The following is a 21418-nucleotide window of genomic DNA, read 5'->3' as shown; positions in this document are numbered from 1 at the left end:
GCTTGATGTCCTGCAGCCAGGCACAGCCCTCCCAGCAGGGGTGAAATCTAAAAATTCTCCCTACCGGTTCTGTGGGCATGGCTTAATTGGTGGGTGTGGCTTGGTGGTCAGGTGACTGGGTGGGCGTGGCCAATAACAATAAATAATAAAAATAATAAACAAAATATACAAAACAGTAAGAGGTACCAAAAACCAACGTTCACACTTTACACACACACAACACAACACAACACAACACAACAGACTCACACACAATGTAAAAGCAGCTGCACTTCACCCAAAATGGCCCCTGCAACAAGCAGGAACCTCACACAGCTACAAAAAGTTCAAAACCCAACTTTCACACTTTACATACACACAACACAACTGACTCACACTCACTCACACACACACACACACACACAAAATGCCACATACAGCTTTGTGAGATTTTATGTGTTTGTGAAACACTACAGAAACACACCAAATCTCAGAAAGCTGCACAAATATTTTATTTAATTTATATTTTTAGATAAAAGCAGCTAAATTTAAAACTTCCTTAACTTTAAATTGCTATGTCTAAACAAAAACCTCCTAAAAAACTCCCCAATTAACTATTTTTTTAAAGCTCACCCCCCAAAAAAACCCCCACAGTTACTTACCCAATTCAAGGGACAAGGCAGGCAGATTGAGTTGCTCACTGATGAGATGGATTGCACGCAGGCAGATTGAGTTGCTAGCTGATGCAATTGATTGCAGCAGCCGAAGCAAGGCGAGCCCGAAAGAAGCAGCAAGCTGCCAAGTAGGCAAGTGGGGACCAGGCGATTGGGTGGGCATGGGGGGAGGGCAGTGATTTTTGCTACCGGTTCTCCGAACTACCAACCCCCATCGTTACCGGGTCGCCCGATCCTATCCAAACTGGGAGCCCCTGCCTTCCAGGCTCTGTATTTGGTTGTGATGGCCTTCTGCAGCCCTTTGCTAGTGAAAATGGAGCTGAGGAGGGCCACAGGCGGCCCTCCTGAGCTCCATTTTTGCTGGCAGAGGCAATGCGGGCCAATCCTTTTCTGTTTCTAGAGCCTCTAGAAAGTTGAAGGGACGTTACTCACTTTCATTGCCGTTTTCCCAGGTCTTCCTGATGGAGTCACAATCAGAACGGCATGGAGATACAGCGGGTAAATTGGGGGCCACACTGCACACTACAACACCCCTCCTTGCTGTCAGGATCCGAGGAGATTCCGGGTGGAAAGTTGTCATCTCTTGATGTTCCACCCCATGTCCGTCAACTATCTTGTCCAAATTGTTCCTAGACTCACTCTGGAAGCAAGGGGTGTAGGCCATTGGCCTGACTGGGACCTGAGGAGGTCCTACTTCTTGGTAGATATTGCGGCTGTCGCCACTGGTCCTCATGTTCTTGAACTGGATGCCGTTGCTTTTGTGGAGCAGCGCAGCAGTGGCGGGGTCTTGGACTAAAGTAATGTTGTTCCGAGAGTAATTCTTCCGGAAAACTTTCTTGCGGAAGACAATGAAGAGGACTACCAACAAAAAGATGATGAAAAGAACAACAGCGATGCCGATCAATTCTTCTTTGCCCACATAAGAATGGCCAGCTTGGATATTAGGGACCACCACGGGCCTTAGTCCACAGTGCTGGCCCACGTATCCGGGAGTGCAGTTACACAGAAAGGAACCGAATACATTGACACAAGAGCCCCCGTTCTCGCATTCCTCTCGTTCACACTCGTTGATGTCTTCATCGCATCTGCAAGAAAGAAAATCAAAGCGGATGAGAGATTCCAGCGGTTTACGTGTCTTTGCGTTTACTTTCCATACATTTTTTTAAAAAAAAAATATTTACTGAATTTCCAAAAGTTAAAATACACAATACCAAAAAAACACAATACACAAAAACAATATATAGAACAAAGAAAGACAAATGCATCAAAATTACATTACTCATAACAGCTTTTCCTACATCGGTATCTCTATCCTATTTAACCTCTATATACACATTCTACCTCTAAGTATCTTAAACTAACATTCTTATTCAAATTATCTTAACCTCTATTCAGAATTCAGTCTCATGATAAAAATCTCCCTTAAGTTTTACGCTTACTCTCCAGCCAGGAATACCATCTATTCCATATTTGATAGTACTCAGTATCTTCCCGCTCCTTCATTTCCATTGATAATCTATCCATTTCTGCACATTCATATATTTTTTTTATTATAATTTGATGTGGTGGGATATCCGGATGTTTCCAATTCTGTGCTATCACAATTCTACATGCCATCAATATGTGTAATATGATATATTGTATATCCATACATTTTCCCCAGTTAAGTGTCTTAGATTTATACATTGCTTTTCCTCTAAAAGCTCAAGCATTTGTTCTGCCATTTTCCCACAACTATAACCTATTGAATAAGGGGGCGCGATGGCTTAGCAGTTAAAGACGCTGAGTTTGTCAGCTGGAAAGCTGACACTTCTGGGTTTGAGACCCGAGCGCCGTACGACAGGGGTGAGCTCCTGTTACTTGTTCCAGCTCTTGTCCACCTAGCAGTTCGAAAGCATGCAAATGCAAGCAGATAAATAGGTACCACTTTGATGGGAAGGTAACAGTGTTCTGTGCACCTCGGTGCATTGTCATGTTGGCCACATGATCACGGGAGTGTCTTTAGACAACACTGACTCCCTCAGTTAAGAAATGGGAGATGAGCACTACTCTTAGAGTCAGACATGACTGGGCAGGGGAATATTGAATAGGCTGGACTTCAAGAAAGTGACAAGCCTAGTGTTATTCAATCAGCTTCCATAATTGAAGATGGACTTGGGTCAGCTATTCCTGAGTCCAACCTCAACCACTACGACATGCTCGCCTTTGTTAAATTCAACCCGATAAATCAATGTAGGCTAAGAATCAAGGGATAACATTTAAACTATTCCATATTGCATTAAGGAACAAAACACCCAGGAACTACCCAGTTCACTTACCTGCCTATCCTGCTGCCTGTGTGAAATTGCTAATACAGGATGGCCTGTCAATCATTGAAAGGTTACATATATAGATGAAGAACAATTAGAGGCATTGAATCATGTCAGAGCTCAGAAAGATCTTCTTGCTTAAGCAAGGCACAACTAGGAGGAAAAAAACCCTCTCAACTAGTCTTGGTAGGATCAGCAGTCAATGGTTAGCTAAGACTATCTCATTAAAAGATATAATTCAGCAATGTGCTGCAAGGAGTGGCTATCGCCATACACAAGGATGAAGAAGATTCAGAATAGCTTAAGATGGTCTTCAGTTACATGTCCAAGTGCTGAGTGTGAAGAGCTCTGTCTTATCATGGACTGTTGACTGACAATCCTGTGCTTCTTACCTTGATTTCAGCATGAAGAAAGTAAGGAGACAGATGTAAAACAGGTGTTTCTTTTCTATCATCATCATCTTCTTCTTCTTTTAATGACCCCATAAATCTTTGCGGGTGGAGTCTGAGCAACTGAATGGAACTGAGTGTTTACTGGCCAGATGCCCTTCCTGTTGCCAATGCGGAGTTCCCCCAGCCCCCCCAGCAGATATATTCTCAACGTCCCCAGAGAGAGAAATATCTGCTTCTACCTAGGATCGAACTCACAGCCTCCTGATTGTGAGGCGAGAGCTCCACCACTAGGCCACCGCACCGCTCAGATGTTTCTCATCAATGCTTTGAAAAAAATAACCAATTTAACTTTTGTAGCCCTGTGTATTGTCTGATTATTATTGTATAAACCACATAAGGACCGTAACTCTGTATCATCAATGGAATTAGCTTTCCAAAATTATTTTTTATTGTTACAGGAAACGGGGAAACAGGCAGGGGTGAAATGTAAAATTTGTTACTAGCTGTTCTATGGGCGTGGCTTGGTGGTGGTGGGTAATGTGATTGGGTGGGCGTGGCCAACTTTTTTTTTTTTTTTCTTTTGAAAGCATTTTTTAAAAAATCCTTTTAAAAGCCTGTGATGATCAGGCAACTCAGCTGGGATTGCCAGAGGAAAAAAAAACTTTTAAAGGGTTCTGACGATCCCAGCTGTGTTGTCTGATCGCCAGAACCTTTTAAAAACATTTTTTTTACAACCTCTTCGGTTGAAGAGGTTGTTAAAAAATGCTTTTAAAAGCTTCTGGCAATCAGGCAACTCAGCTGGGATCGCCAGAGGAGCCTTTTAAAAGCTTTTAAAGGGTTCTGATGATCCCAGCTGAGCCATGCAATCATCAGAGGCTTTTTTTTTAACTTTTAAAAGCATTTTTTTGGCCAAAGAAAAAATGCTTTTAAAAGTAAAAAAATAAAAACCCTCTGATGATCGTGCGGCTCAGGTGGGGTGGGGGTGGGGCAGGGATTTTTGCTACCGGTTCTCCAAACAACCCGGGCTATCCGGTCCTAACCAGGAGCATTTCACCCCTGGAAACAGGGTCTTATTGGAGCGTAAATTATGTAGGGTCAGAGCTGGCTTCACTTGGAACATGCCAACATGTAGCTCCTAATAAATAACTGGTTTTCTTTTGAAGCTTGGCTCGAGACTCATAATTTAATTAGGGCATCCGTCGGAACCCTGACAATGCTGCAGATTAGTGATGCTATATCCAAAAACCTTCGAGGGGCCCTTGCACCCTAATGAGGTTTTCTCCGGGATTGCTTTTACTTACGTCACTCCCGTTAATCCACTCTTGCAGGTGCAAATGAAGGCGCTGCCTATGGGATCACAGGATCCCCCGTTGTGGCAAGGATTTGGAAAGCAGGCGGTGATCTCCGATTCACAGTTTCGTCCAGTGAACTGAGAAAGGCAACTGCACTGGTAACCTAAGTCGGAGGGGAGAGGGGAAAGGAGAGAAGCAGAAATTGGAAGGGTAAGTATACATTTCAGCGATAAATGAAACTCTTAATTCTCCAAGTAGGGTTATGTTGCATTGGGAAAGTTAACAGGAATAAAAGTGGTGCTTTATCCCCCTCTGGTGGTCAATTTAGGGATATTCTTCAGTTAGAAACCATTACCTCAGGAACAAAGTCAGGCACAGATTGTGCAGCGTACGTTCCTTTCGTTGATTTACCGAAAAGCCTGAAGGCTATTTTACTTTAATGAAGAAGAAAATCAAAGCTATAATAGCGGAGGAGTTTAGATACGTTGCAATATTTATGAAGAAGGGCTTTCAGGTTAGCTTAAGGTACTTCTCTAAAGACTACACAGTGTGAGGGGGCATCAATCAATCAATCAGAATAGAGCTAGAAGGGACCTTGGAGGTCTTCTAGTCCAACCCCCCTGCTCAAGCAGGAGACCGTATAAAATTTCAGACAAGTGGCTGTCCGGTCTCTTCTTAAAAACCTCCAAGGTTGGAGCCCCCATAACTTCTGGAGGCAAGTTGTTCCACTGGTTAATTGCCTTTACTGTTAGGAGGTTTCTCCTTAATTCCAGGTTGCTTCTCTCTTTGACTGGTTTTCAACCATTGATTGCTTCTTGTCTTGCCTTCCGGTGCTTTGGAAAATAAGTTGACTCCCTCTTCTTCGTGGTAGCCTCTCAAATATTAGAATACTGCTACCCTGTCACCCCATAAGGGAAACGGTGGCTCAGGGGCTAGAACGTTGAGCTTGTCGGTCGGCAGCTCAGCGGTTCGAATCCCTAGTGCTGCCGTGTAATGGGGTGAGCTCCTGTTACTTGTCCCAGCTTCTGCCAACCTAGCAGTTTCGAAAGCACGTAAAAATGCAAGTAGAAAAAATAGGGACCACCTTTGGTGGGAAGGTAACAGCGTTCCGTGCGCCTTTGGCGTTGAGTCATGCCGGCCACATGACCACGGAGACGTCTTCGGACAGCGCTGGCTCGTCGGCTTTGAAACGGAGATGAGCACCGCCCCCTAGAGTTGGCAACGACTAGCATGTATGTGCGAGGGTAACCGTTACCTTTTTACCCTGTTACCCTTAGCCCTTCTTTTCTCTAGACTGGCCATACCCAATTCCTGCAACTTTCTGCAGGACTTTCTGACCAGCAAAGTCAACGGGGGAAACCAAATTCACTTCACAATCGTCTTACTAACTTAACAACTGCAGTGACTAGCTTCACAATTGTGGCAAGAAAGGTCGTAAAATGGAGCAAAACGCGCTTGACAACCGCCTCGCTTAGCCACCTAATTTTGGGGCTCAGTTGTGGTCATATGTCGAGGACTATTGAGTGATGCACGCTTTGAGGGAAAACTAGGTTTGGACATGCATGCGGAAAGGTGCACTTTCACATGGATTTTAGTTGCAAAGTGTAACCCTGGGAACAGGCTCTTAGGCCCGTAGTTAGCTTTGTGCCTTGTCCCAAGTACTCTTTTTAACCTGTTGATCTAGTCCAAGGGTGTCAAACTCAAGGCCAGTGGGCCGGATGTGGCCCGTGGGGTGCTTAGATCTGGCCTGCAGGGCCACCCTGGAAACAGTGAAGGACCTGCCCATGGTGCTGCTCCAGCAAAAATGGAACTCTGTTTTTTGGCTGCGACGGCCTTCTGCGCGTGCGGCCCTGCAGAGTTCCGCTTTTGCTGGCAGAGGGCTGAAGGAGGTAATAGTGGCTGAAAACAGGGCCCTAGGTGGCTGCATTCGCCCCCCTCCCGGCTCCGTTTTCGCTGGCAGAGGGCTAGCAAAACAAACGAAAAGCAAAACAAAACAAAAGGAGAAATGCTTCCCCTTTGAATGCATTTGAGCATCCAAGAAGGGACAGGAAAGGAGAAAGGGAAAGAGGAAAGACAAAGAAAAAAAAGGAAAGTTTGTGCATAAGAAAAATAAAAAATAAAAAAAATAAAAAAATATAAGAATAAGAAAAAGAAGTTTGTGCATAAGAGCACAAACGTGCCTACCGTTCCTGTCCTATTGTTTCCTTTCGTCATATCCAATTAATACAGTCATTACATACTCATATATATGCTTATATATTGTACAATTATTTCATGCTTATGTGTGACAAAATAAATAAATAAAATAAAAATAAATAAAGATGGGAAGAGAGCAAGGAAGGAAAACGAAGGAAAGAGGGGAAGGAAGAAGAAAGGAAAAGGAAGAGGGAAGGAAAACGAAGGAAAGAGGGGAAGGAAGAAGAAAGGAAAAGGAAGAAGGAAGGAAAAAGAAGAAAAGGAAGGAAGGAAGGTGACAATGGATCCCCCCAGCCCCACCTGTGACCTCGAGCAGGCCATGCTCCCTGGCCATGACCAGCCCGGTCAAGCACAACCCTGATGCGGCCCTCAATGAAATCAAGTTTGACACCCCCGATCTACTCGATAGTCACAAAGTAAAGTGTTGAAAAGATCTCTTCTAAGCATGGCCGGTTCTTTTAGCCAACACGGTGAATCGATGACCTGACAGAATAGAGGGGCCTTCTGCTGAATTCGGTTTAATTATATATAGACTTTTTATATACAGCGGATTGCTTGGGCTAATGAATTATTTCGCTTGGGAGGGAGGAAGGAACGGAAAAGAAGTTTCCTACTGGTGCCGGCAGACGATTGTCTTATAGACTGGCTGATATATCGTTAAAGGCTGTTGCTTTAGAATTATGGCACCATTACAATCCTTTATTTACATACACTGCTGAGAGCGTGAAAGAAAAGCCCAAGGAAATAAATTTCCTAACAAGAGACAACGGAGAGGAACATGGTGCAAGGCAGAGGGGAGGCGATGAGTAAGGAAGCTGGGCTACCCCCCTCAAGGCACTTGGCTCTCCGATGGCAGCAGTAACGCATGGAGGCCTAACTAGTTTGAGAACATAAAGCACAGCAGCCAAGCACACCCAAATGTGAGCTGCTTGTCTGTCCGTCCTAATAAAACGGACCCTTCAGATGTGAGCTGCTCGTCTCCGCTTCTTCCTAATAAAATGGACCTTTAATTTGAAAATGTTCTTCCCTCCCGGCAGCCGATGTAAATGCGAAGCATTCAATCCGCCGAGGGACGAAGCAGAAAAGGGAATTATATATGAAAATGATTTGGTATAGAAATGTTTAAAATTCGAACAGCAGGCTATATTCTGAGTCCAGCCTGATTGAGGGCCAAGATGAACCAGGCCCCGTTTACTTTGCTTATTTATGGGAGGAAGAGTGGGTGGGGAGATGCTTGATCTAATTTATAATATGCTGAGTGAAAGTTAGGCTCAGGTTTTATCTTTATTGCTCAGAAATGTAAATAAATGCATTTATTTTCCTTAAAAGCTTCTGCATCTTTAGAATGATGAGCCTGCTTTCCTTGCAAGGTCAAACGTACTCGGCCTCCCAGATGTCATATTTGCAAACAGGGAACTTTTTACACATACAACTTTGCATTAACTGCGTGCCCTGATGTTTCATATTAAATAATATGAAATATTATTTAATTTACTTTATAATATTTTATAATATTTTATCAATATTATTTAATTTATTAATAATATGAAATAGGACCATAAGGGGCGTGCATAAGCGCACAAACATGCCTACCATTCCTGTCCTATTGTTTTTCTTTTCTTCTTCATATATATATATATATATTTGTTTTCTGAGGTTTTCGCGGGTGTTTGTATGTAGGTCTTTGGTTATTCGGGTTTTCTCCCGCGTAAAATTGGAAGTGTCTTGGCGACGTTTCGACGAAGTCTCATTCGTCATCTTCAGGCTTCAGCTTCGTGCTTCTGGGAGCAATGCTGAAGATGACGAATGAGACTTTGTCGAAACGTCGCCAAGACACTTCCAATTTTACGCGGGAGAAAACCCGAATAACCAAAGACCTACATATATATATATATATGCTTATACCTCCTAATATTTACTCATATATATGTTTATATACTATATAATCTTTTTGTATGATGTTGTGACACAATAAATAAATAAATAAAATAAATAAATAAATGTGCGAATGCTTTCATGTTCGGGTCTCTGGACATTGCCACTGTTTTTTTTTCCACTCAGTATCATCCTTGGGTTCGTCTCCCGTAAGACTGACATAATCTAACAGAATAACAGGGTTGGAAGGGACCTTGTAGGGCATCTAGTCCAAACCCCTGCCCAAAAAGGAGACCCTACACCTACGGTGATGGCGAAACCGGGTGCCCAAACCGGAATGTACATGCATGTGAGTCCATGTGCATGTGCTGGAGCACCGGAAACCCAAAGACCAGCTGGCCGGCCTATGCATGCCTGTTTTTTGGCCATTTTGGGCTATTTTCTGGCTGTTTTTCAGACTGTTTTCAGGCTGTTCTCCAGTTGGTCTTCAGGGGAAAGGGAGGGGTCAGAGGGAGTAGGCCCAGGTAATTCCACCACCTGGCTGGCTTCCTGCTCTGAAGGCTGAGCCAAAGGAACACACGCTGTATGAGTGAGGTTTATCGGGCTTGTCCTTTCACTCCTGGAATCCTCAATCACCCACAATCGCCGCTACCGGTTTGCCTGAACCGGTGCAAACTGGCTGAATACCACCTCTGAATAGACTATGATGTACCCTACGAGGAATGGATGCCTCAAAATTCTGTCCTAATATGAATCGAATCCCTCCGGAAAGCTCATAAAAAGGAGATATGGGACTTTCAAAACTCATAAAACCATAGATCGGAAAAGAGCCATTCAAAGTCCTGCCTAGTTTAAAAAAACTCCCCCTGAAAGATGTTCCTCTCGATGTCCGTCTCCACTTGAACGTAGCCAATGAAGAACTCAACCGCCAAATTGGATAATTGTTTTTCCTGTTGAATTGTTCTCTAGGATTCCATGGGCATTTGTTTTCGCGTAACCCACTATTCTGTAACCTGCCTCTTAAGATGATAGCTAATTTGTGATATTCTTCTACATGTCTTCGATGTTGAGGGTCTTCAAACTTGGCAACTTTAAGACTTGTGGACTTCAACTCCCAGAATTCCCCAGCCGGCATGGGAAATTCTGAGAGTTGAAGTCCATAGGTTGCCAAGTTTGGAGACCATGTTATAGACAATCGAGAACATAACAGACTCTGTCGGAGTGGGCAATTCATTTTCCCATGGGGCCACATGGGTTTCTGGAAATATGGAAGAATGGTTTCCTAAGGGAAAGGGACTGAAATGTTTTTAAGTCCAGAGTGAGCAGAGAGCATTCGGAATGGATTCAGGCAGATTCCTTGTGGGGTCTGCTGTGGAGGGCCAAACTGATAGGCAGAACTGGATTCTACTCAATGATAATTTTATTGCTTAAAACAACAGTGATTTTTGTGTTTGTGTGATGTCCTTTTAGGTATTTGAAGGGAGGGCTAGGGATCAGACCGGAAAACCAACCCTATAGTAGGGGTCCCCAACCCGTGGGTAGAACAAGCAGTGGGCAAGCATGCACAGCTCCATTTGCGTGAGTGCCGGTCACTTGTGGTCACATGGGAAGATCCATTTGGATGCGCACCTGCCGCTTGTGTAAATGGAGATGCACACCTGAGCACCTGCTGCTTGCAAGAAACAATCCCCTCTACACCTCTGTCAGTCTGCAAAGCTGGAAAGGTCGGAGACCCCTACTCTATAGGCTTGACTATATCAGCAGAATCTTGCTGTAATCTCAGAATCTAAGCAAAGTCTGATTATGTTATACCTCCTCCTTATAGCAATAGCACTTAGACTTATATATCGCTTCACAGTGCTTTTACAGCCCTCTCTAAGCAGTTTACAGAGTCAGCCTATTGCCCCCAACAATCTGGGTCCTCATTTTACCCACCTCGGAAGGATGGAAGGCTGAGTCAACCCTGAGCTGCTCGGAATCGAACTCCTGGACTGAGCAGTGTGTTAGCCCTGCAGTACTGCATTCTAACCACGGCTCTTATACTCTTAGACTTCATTTAGCACAAGGAATCTGCCTGAATCCATTCCGAATGCTCTCTGCTCACTCTGGACTTAAAAACATTTCAGTCCCTTTCCCTTAGGAAACCATTCTTCCATATTTCCAGAAACTAAAATTTTATCTTCCTTACTCCCACCGCAGTGTAATACGCTCAGCGGTGGGTTTCACATTTTGTTATCACCAGTTCGGAGTGTGCATGCTCACTTCTGCGCATGTGCTCGGGCTTCTGCGCATGCGCCTGGTGTCAAAAACATACCTACACAGGATGGCATAGAGCTGGGGCGGGTGGGCCCACCTGCGATCACAGCTACCGGGTTGCCCTAATTGGTCAGAACCAGCTGAATACCACCTCTGCATACTCTCCATCCAAGTTCTTTCCTTCGAGCTAAATATTTAATCTCTCTTCATAGTACATTATTCATAGTGGGGTCCGAACAACAGCACAGGTTCAGAATAAAGGGAAAATATTATTCAGCGCTCATAGAGGAATAGGAGACATAGCAATAGGAAGAGGGTTAAAATCTGTGATCAATAGATGTGTCGTCATGTCAAACACCGAATCATTATCACTGTGATCATCGCCATTGCCAAAGTTGGATGGGTCCAGAGTCCAGCATCTTGGACGGGTTAGGAGATCATTGGAATGATTGATTGCCGCGCAGGGCCCCCAATCAATCATCTACAGAAAGAGTGATTTAGGGACACTCAGACCAATTAAGAGCGCAAAGAATTATTGTGAAGTTGGGGGATGCTGCCCAACACACGATAAGTCAATATGTCTGACCGAAGACAAATGGAATATATTATACCATTGACGGCTCTGTGAATTAATGCTGCGCAGAAAGATATGTAGGATGTTTCCAATTTCTCTCTGCAGCTGAAAATCAATCGACAAATGGATGGAGGGTTGGCATAAAAAGCTGATGGCACAGTACCAATATCAGTTAGACTTATATATCATCACATAGCACTCTCTGGGCAGTCAAAATGTAAGCATTATTCGCAATTCAGGGGTGGGTTTGACTTACCTTTACCACCAGTTCACCGTGTGGATGCTCGCTTTCTGCGCATGCTGTCCACACATGCGCTCGGCCTTCCACGCATGCGATTTGGTTGCTCACGCGCCTTCCGGGTATGCACCCGGCCTTGGAAACATGCCTAAAGAGCACGACTTGGAGCTCACTATCGCTGCTACCGGTTTGCCCGAACCATTGCGAACCTGCTGAATACCACCTCTTATTTGCATATTGCCCCCCCCTCCAAATCGGGGTCCTCATTTTATCAATCTTGGAAGGATGGATGGAAGGTGGAGTCCATAGCACTAGCACTTAAGACTTATATACTGCCCCAGAGTGCTTTACAGTACTCTCCGAGCAGTTTACAATGTCAGCATGTTGCCCCCAACAATCTGAATCCTCATTTTACCCACCTCAGAAGGATGGAAGGACTGAGTCAACCTTGAGCCAGTCAGAATCGAATTCCTGGCAGGGGACAGGGAGTTAGCCTGCAATACTGCATTCTAACCACTGCACCACCATGGCTCTCTCTCTCTCTCTCTCTCGCAACCTCGAGAGCCAGTCGGGATCGAACTCTAGACTATGGGCAGAGTTTGCCTGCAATACTGCACTTTTAACCACTATGCCACCAGGAGTTCAACTAAGCTCACCCCCTCACCCTGAAAATTCCCAAGTACAAGGCGAGACTACTCACCCCCAGATGGCACACTGATACAGGTTCCTCCATTCTGACAAGGGTTACGTTCACAGGGGTCCGGATACAGCACACAGCCAAGCTTCAACTCGGTTAGTCCCACCACCTCTGCAAAGCTGCTGCGTTTGTTCTGGAGAGGCAACTCGTTGTTATTGAGAATAATGGAATCCAAACAGCCTTGGAAGCCGCTCAAGACCTGGGTGGATCTCTTGTCTGTTAAGCTTCGGACGTTGTCCACCTGGACCTGGGCTCCGAAATAAACGGAGCTATCAGTGCTCAGGGTCTGGAAATAAAGGGGAGCTTTGCGCCTCTCCACGTAGCTATCATCGAGCGAGAGGCTGGTGAAGTTCCGGTTCAACTCAAGGAAGACGGAATGCCAGCTCCCATCATTCACAGTCCTGCCCGAAATTCCCAGGATGCCCGGGCCAGCGCCACAGTCCAACTGGAACCACAGTTTACCGTCCACAACCTGCAAATGGCAAGTGAAATGTCAGGAGCTTGTAACTAGCTACCACTGCCCCCAGCATGGTTTTCTGAACCGGCTTATTTACATTCTTATTTATCAAGCTGAAGTCACAAAGAGCATATTGCAAAACAACTGACAATGTACGATTTGCTCCCAGGTTTACTTCTGAGCCAAAGGAGCGTTTTGTTTTCCAAGCATTAAATGAAGTGTTGCCTTTCACTTGTGCTTTTCTGTGCTTCTCAGATCATGGATATGTGGCCTGCTCCATGTCCTAGTCCAAGGGTCGGCAACCTTAAACACACAAAGAGCCACAAAGGTCCTAAGCGGAATCCCTCCGTTCAATTCTGGAGCCAATCGGAAGTCCACTTCCCCCACCATAGAGTCTCCTCCTAGTGCGGCATCCATTTTCCTCTACCTATCCTAACCAAAAGCACTATCAATTGTGGAGCCGACCAGAAAACCTGCCCCTTGCCGTAGAGTCTCCTCCTGGCGCGCCATGCTTCCCCCCACCCCAAACCGGAAGCTCCTCTCAAAATTGTGGTGGCGACAGGGAGCCGCAGCAGAGGGATGTAAGAGCCAAATGTGGCTCCAGAGCCGCGGGTTGCCAACCCCTGTCCTAGTCCTGTGAGAAACACAGGAACAAATCTACATGGCAGTACTCTGTGGTTTATGATATTAGCAAGGTGTGCTTCCAAATGTAGTTCTTTCTTTACCTGTGCTAGGAAACATGCCTTTGATTTGGAGGAGAGAGGATGTCAAGTATTCTCTTCTCTCCCTTAGGAGGGAGACAGTTTACAAAACAAAATTCAGGAATCCCCCAAGTCCTTGATGGCCTAGTAGAGAACCTTATATTAAGATGTAGTTCCTTGATGATAATGGGATTGCCTCTGAAGGCCATCTCTGGGAGACTAGTGGGACACCTTGTGCAATTGGCTGGCCATGTGAAAATGGACTGCTGGACTAGATGGGCCAGGCTTCTGATCCAGCAAGGCACTGCTAATGTTCTTAAAACTGCCCAAAGGCAAAAAGGATTTTGACTCCCAAGAAATGGTAAACCAGACGTCTTCAAAAAAGCAGAGACCGCAAGGACTGACGGACTATTGTAGCAGAACTTCTCCAGATAAAGGAGGAGAGATTGACCACTTGAGCTTGAGAAAGCAGCTCCTTGCATGGAGATTGCAGGACAGCAGTTTCCCACACATCTGAGTACCAGGAAATGATGTAAATCATAAAGGCCATCAAGCTTTCAACTGTGCTAGAGCCTCTTATGGACACTAAATTCATCAAGCCTCACTTTTTAAACTTCTTTGAATTACTTCAAACTTAAAAGAGATCTTCAATGTAATGAGGTTGAAAAACCACCCGGTGAGTTAACCTTTGTTCAAGTACAAAAGTAAAATTAACTGATAGCCTAAAGAATTTAAAGAAATTGAAGTAAGTTGCAAAATGCTTAACAAGTTAGTCTAAATGGTCCTTCTCATAAATCAAGCAGAGGCTTTCTAGAATATCAGCTTGTTAATAGATTACTGGGGAGAGAGGGCCTAAGATTGTATGTTAAATATGAAAGGTCATTGAGAAAATGTGTGTCATTTGAAGATGTTATGCAAATGATACCAATAACATGATTTGCCTGATCGTTGTGCAAATGATGTAAATGGACAGGAGGTTTGCTTTGTATCACCAAGTGCAACAAATTTTTTATGCAATGAAATCATCTTGTACACTGCTTGGAAATTTATTTCATTGTATGTGAAGAACCTTGCACTGAGAACAGATAAATTTGAGATGTCACTGAATATTTTTAAAGCAGTTTTTAAAAATAAAATAAAATATAGGAACACAAATTGTTTGCCCTGTGATTCCGTTAAAAGAGGTAGCATTTCTCTTTCCCATGTCCAAGAGAAATAAAAAAATAGTTTTGAAGAAACAGATGGAACAATAAATTGTGGAATACAATGGGAACATCCAAGATCCAGATTTTAGCATTAATATCACCTCCTAGGTATGCTTTAGACAGAAAATGTACAGAAAGTCGATTCTGTGCTGAAAGTTTCCTTGAAATGAGTTTGATTCTTGATTAATGAATAGCCATATTGTTTTCTTGGCAACTACTACAACTCTGCATTGCTTTTTTCTGAAATGTTCTTTCAGCTTCATAATCTAATACAGGGATGTCAAACTCGCGGCATCACAGCAGCGTAATGTGACGTATCAGGACTTGCCCCCCCCTTCGCTAAACTGGGGATGGACGTGACTAGTATCTGGTCCGCCGACCACAAGTTTGACACCCCTGGTCCAATGCATAGGATTTCCTTGTGGCCTCCCAACCAATTACAAACCTGGTATAATCTTTCCAAATCACTCAATGCTGACTAAGTGCATTATACATCACTGTAGACTTCATATGCTTTTAAATCTACTGAAATGAAATGCCAAGGATGCACTTACAAATATAAGTTATCTGACACAGACATTTCCCCAATAATCCTTCCATTTTGAGTGTAAAATAGGATACATATTTCTGGTTTTTATGCTTAGAAACACACACAGAGAGAGAGAGGGAGAGAGAGAGAGAGGGAGAGAGAGAAACAAAACAAAACAAAACATTAGTGGTTAGTGGTTTTCCCATTCTGATTCCTCTTTACATTTTCTTTTCTAGAATTTCACTGATAATCCCGCTAAAATGTTTACTATTGCAAAGTTAAAATGGTTACTGAATACAGCATTTTGTTATTTTGCTACATACAGTAATACACAGTGAATCTAGAGTTCCTTTGCAATGATGGAATATAACACCAGGTGGAGTCTGTCCTAAAATCGGCGCACCAAGTTGATTATTAATGATTGCTGGGGAAAAAAAGGATTATTTCCCCAAATTAGATTTCCCCCCCTAATTTCCACACTGACCCAATATTCCTTAATTCATTCTTAACTCTCGAGTGACAATGTCTACACATCATGCATTTTAAAATAGGGATTCTTGTTGCAAAGCTGATATTTTGGAAAGCCCGTGTTTGATTTATGAGAAGGCGTTTTTCTCCGGCTTGAATTGGAATCTGATCTGGAGAAGATTTCTTTCTATACTTGGCGATGCTGGCTTCTTTGGAGGCAGATACAAAAAAGCCAGACAGTGAAGTGACAACAGAGCAGGATCGAAGTGGGCTGCCTGCTCCATTCCATTCTCAGCCATACAGGTTGATGGACTATTAAACACACCACAAGGAGCTCCTGAAGGAGACAGAGACAGTTTAACAGAGTTGGAAAGGACCTTTTAGGTCATCTAGTTCAGGAGTCTCCAACCTTGGCAACTTTAAGCCTGGAGGACTTCAACTTCCAGAATACCCCAGCCAGCAAAGAATTCTGGGAGTTGAAGTCCACCAGGCTTAAAGTTGGCAAGGTTGGAGACCCCTGATCTAGTCCAACCCCCCACCGAAGCAGGAGACCCTACACCATTTCTGACAAAGGAAAGGAGATACAGAAATGACAAGACAACAAACAAATAATCTGGAAACTTATCTGACTTGAATTGTATTGACTGTCTTCAAATGCTCCTGTTCTGACTACAAATAGTCCTCCACTTACGATTCACTCAGTGACTGTTCGAAGTTACAATGGCACTGAAAAAAGTGATTTATGACCGTTTTTCACACTTATGACTGCTGTGGCAACCCCACGGTCATGTAAGTCACATTCAAATGCTTGAGAACTGACTCACATTGATGACGGTTGCAGTGTCCCCGGGTTATGGGATCAATTTTTGTGACCTCTGAGAAGCAAAGTCAATGGGTTTGCTGAACAACAGTGTTACTAATTTAACAACAGCAGTTATTCACTTAAGAAACGTGGCAAGGAAAGTCGTAAAATGAAGCAAAACTCACTTAACGAATTCCTCACTTAGCAACCTAAATTTGGGGCTCAATTGTGGTCGTAGGTTGAGGACTACCTGTATTATGACAGAAAATCCTGAGCATGTTGAGATCATAAGAAGAAATCTATCTCCTTCCTTCCTTCAAATTTTTGATGAAATGTATCTTTTCATTTTATGTACACTGAGAGCATATGCACCAAGACAAATTCCTTGTGTGTCCAATCACACTTGGCCAATAAAAAATTCTATTCTATGCTATGCTATGCTATGCTACTCTACTATGTATTGTATTGTATTGTATTGTATTGTATTGTATTGTATTCCATTCCATTCTTCCTTCCTTCCTCCCTCCCACCTCCCTAGTCACTGTCTGTTAAAGGGCTGGTGAATAAGACCCATCTTTTTAGATGTTCTAAAGCCGTGATGGTGAACCTATGGCATGCATGCCACAGGTGGCACACAGAGCCCTTTTTCCGGGCACGCCAAACTTCGTCCCAGCCCAGCTCCCCCACACATGCATGCACACCTCCCAATGGCCAGAGGGCGGAGCGCATGCAGGGGACGCAAGTGTGCAAGCATGGGGAGAGGGGCACATGTGCCTGAGGGGTGGGTGGGTGCTCGCATTGCATTTCGGGCCCTCGTGCGGTGCCCCCGCACCCTGTTTTGGCTTCCAGGAAGGCCTCCTGCACCAACCTGGAAGCCAAAACAGTGCACAGGGGTGCTGCGTGAGGCCCCCCGCGCCCCGTTTTGAGCCTGGAGACCAAAAATGGGCAAGGAATGCAGGGTGCATGTGTGTGTGGGGTCACTCACGCATGCGCAGGGGGACGCTGGGGGGTGTCACGCATGCTTTGCATTAAAGGTATGCATGCACACGGGTGCGCTCTTGCGCACACGCTTTTGGTACACAACGACAAAAAGGTTAGCCATCACTGTTCTAAAGGAAGAGAGCAGGCAGGGTGCCTGGAAATGCCAGTTATGACTGGGTGACTGAAGTTCTGTCGCCTCTTTTATCTGCATCCCATTTGCATTTACCTGCATATAAAAAAGGGGTAAACAAGGCTTAGACTCTGTGGTTGAACAGGCCATCTTGACTTTTTGGAGGCCCCCCCCCACTTCCTCCGGCCCCAGCAGAGAAGGACGGTATTGCCAGCTTCTCACAATGGGAGCATCTTTAGAAACCTGCGGGAGACGGTCTCTCAAATAGTCCGGAATGAAATCATTTAGCACTTTAAAGGTTAAACAAACACTTGAAGTGCAGAAAACAGCTGGGAACCATTGTAGGATTTCCAACGGAAGCAGCATATAATCCGTCTATTTTGCAATGGCCAAATTTCTACATTTTATAGCAATTGCACTGTCCAGTGGTCAGATTATTGCAAGATGCTCTACGTCAAACTCAAGGCTCAGGGGCCGGATCCAGCCTGCTGGGTGTTTAGATCTGCCCGCAGGGCCGCCCTGAAAACAGCGAACAACCAGCCCATGGTGCTTCTGCCAGAGAAAATAGGGCTGGGGGGGCCATGCGGCAGAGGATTGCAGGAGGCTGTCACAGCCGAAAATGGAGCTTGGGAGCCCGTTTTCACTGGCAGAGTGCTCAGCCGCCATAGGTGCCTCCAACATGAGTGTCGTCAAACTGGCCACGCCCACCCTGGCCACGCCCACCCAGCCCCCCAAGGTCAAACATAACCCTGATGTGGCCCTCAATGAAATCAAGCTTGATATCCCTGTTCTACATGATGCTTGGAAGCTTCAACTGGTCCAGAATGCAACTACGCAGGTATGATGGCAATGCCTTGGTATACCCTAGTCACAACTCTGCTCTGCAAGGTTCAACTTGGTTACTATTATGCTTCCAGGTGCAATTCAAGAAACGTTATAAACTATAGAGCCCTACATGGTCTAGGGCTGTGATTGCGAACCTATGACAAGCGTGCCCCAAAGTGGCATGCGGAGCCATGTCGCCTGGCATGCTCAGCATCGCCAGTTCCTCTTCCGGGTTTCTGGCGCACATGTGCAGGTGACGATCAGCTGGCCCTTGTGTGTGCGGCAGTGCCGGAAACCAGAAGAGCTGGTCTTCCATTGTCCGGCGTGAGTATGCGTACTGGCAAGCTGATCAGTGTGTGTGCATGCACAGTGGTAACTGGAAGATTTACTGGCTGGAAGTGCCTTATCCGGTGTGGGCATGCCTCCTGGGCAGCTCCATTTTCTTGTCGCGGCCCTGACAAGCGCGCATGCAAAGTGCTCCCTTTTTGGCAATTGGTGCCACACGCACACACTCCATTTTTGGCTCTCGGTGCCGAAAAGGTTTGCCATCACTGGTCTAGGGCCTGCCAACTTGACTGACCTCTCATCTCCCATAGTTGGGACCCTGAGGACACAGATAAAGCTCCAAGTGCTTCAACGACCCTCTAAAACAGGGGTCCCCAACCTTGCAACTTTATGCCTGGTGGACTTCAACTTTGCTGGCTGGGGTATTCTAGGAGTTGAAGTCCTCCAGGCTTAAAGTTGCCAAGGTTGGAGACCCCTACTCTAAAAGGATGCAAATGACCAGCGGTCTGCAAGGAATATAAATCCTTCCATTGCCCACTATCCTGTCAAAGCTGAAGAAGCTTCTTGGATGAGAAGCAAGACATCTTCAAAGTAAAAGCAGAAAATCCCGTTGCTTCCTGAAAAAGCACCTTTGGGACAACCATGGCCTGGATGACTGAGAATCTCTACAGATTTTTAAACCGTAGGGATATTCAGACTGAGACCCCAAGGCCAAATTCAAATGTTGTAAAGTTTAGGTGCGCCCTTCCAAATCTGAAAGTTTAGGGAATTACAACAGAGAAGAAGGATGGCTAAATACTTTGGGAGTCCAGATGGTCCTTGACTTACCACCACAATTGAGCCCAAATTTTTGTCGCTAAGCAAGACAATTGTTAGGTGAGTTTTGCTCCATTTTGCAACCTTTCTTGACACAGTGGGTTTTTTTTATTTTTATTTTAATTTGCATTTATATCCCGCCCTTCTCCGAAGACTCAGGGCGGCTTACACTATGTCAAGCAATAGTCTTCATCCATTTGTATATTATATACAAAGTCAACTTATTGCCCCCAACAATCTGGGTCCTCATTTTACCTACCTTATAAAGGATGGAAGGCTGAGTCAACCTTGGGCCTGGTGGGGCTTGAACCTGCAGTAATTGCAGGCAGCTGCTGTTAATAACAGACTATCTTACCAGTCTGAGCCACCAGAGGTTACGTGAACCACTGCAATTTTAAATTAATAACACGATTGTTAAGTAAATCTGGCTTCTCCGTTGACTTCGCTTGTCAGCAGGACGCAAAAGGTGATCGTGTGACCTCGGGACACTGCAACTGTCATAAGTACATGCCAGTTGCCAGGCGTCTAAATTTTGATCACGTGACCACAGGGATGCTGCAGCAGTCTTAATGTGAAAAACAGTCATAAGGTGTGTGTTTTTTTCAGTTCAGTCACCAAACAAATGGTTATAAGTTGGGGACTACCTATACCAGGTATTATTAGGCTGCAATAATACCTGGAGGACTACTTGTAATAACTCCAGGTAGCCCTCAACTTACAGCGGTTCATTTAGTGAGCATTTGAAGTTACACCACCATTGAAAAAAGTGACTTATGACCACTGCAGCATCAGGTCATGGTCATGGTTGTCCCCAAAGGTACTTTTTCAGGAGGCAACTGGACTTTTTTGTTTATTCTTTTGAAGACGTTTCACTTCTCATCCAAGAAGCTTCTTCAGCTCTGACAGCATAGTGGGGGATGGAAGGATTTATACGCCTTGCAGGCAGCTGGTCATTTTGCATCCTTTTAGAAAGTTGTTGAGGCCACTTGGAGGTTTATCTGTGTCCTCAGGGTCACCTGAGTGGTGCTCCTGGTTCCTGTAGTCTGCAATTTGTCCTCTGGAAACCTGGTTCTACTCCCACACCATTCAAAGGGTGTTCATCCCAAATTGTATTGCTAAAAGTCTGCAGAGATTGCAGAAAATATGACTTCTGTAACAGAGTGGTCAATGCCTGGAATGCACTACCTGACTCTGTAGTTTCTTCCCCAAATCCCTAAAACTTTAAGCTTAAACTGTCTACTGTTAACCTCCCCCCATTCCTAAGAGGTTTGTAAGGGGCGTGCATAAGTGCACCTGCGTGCCTACCGTCCCTGTCCTAATATTCCTTTTTACTTACTCTTTTCTCTTTACTCTTTTCTGAGAGCGTATGCACCAAGACAAATTCCTTGTGTGTCCAATCATACTTGGCCAATAAAAAATTCTATTCTATTCTATTCTATTCTATTCTATTCTATTCTATTCTATTCTATTCTATTCTATTCTATTATGCAAATTATGTTTATACTTTTACCTTTTATACTGTATATGACTGACAAAATAAATAAATAAATAAATAAAATAAAAATAGATTCTCAGTCATCCAGGTCATGGTTGTCCCAAATGTGCTTTTTCAGGAGGCAACTGGACTTCCTTGTCTTTTTCTTTTGAAAACATTTCGCTTCTCATCCAAGAAGCTTCTTCAGCTAAGGGGTGTTGTTCGGGGGGACTGAGGGTGGAGCCATATTAGTTGGTGGAGGG

At 44.5% G+C, this 21418-nt stretch overlaps 1 protein-coding gene across 1 annotated transcript in view; it reads right to left on the bottom strand.

The window, feature by feature from the left end:
- The window catches only part of FAT3 (FAT atypical cadherin 3), a 662194-nt gene that overhangs the window by 27604 nt on the left and 613172 nt on the right, over positions 1–21418 (bottom strand). The window contains exons 22-24 of the mRNA XM_058185941.1: positions 12486–12954; positions 4656–4809; positions 1086–1738 (exon numbers count right to left, since the gene is read on the bottom strand). Of these exons, the coding sequence (XP_058041924.1) occupies positions 1086–1738; positions 4656–4809; positions 12486–12954 (1276 nt within the window). The remainder of the gene's footprint in view (positions 1–1085; positions 1739–4655; positions 4810–12485; positions 12955–21418) is intronic.

The sequence above is a fragment of the Ahaetulla prasina genome, chromosome 5, assembly GCF_028640845.1.
Source record: "Ahaetulla prasina isolate Xishuangbanna chromosome 5, ASM2864084v1, whole genome shotgun sequence".
NCBI lineage: Eukaryota > Metazoa > Chordata > Lepidosauria > Squamata > Colubridae > Ahaetulla > Ahaetulla prasina.
This window is presented reverse-complemented; position numbering and strand designations above follow the sequence as displayed.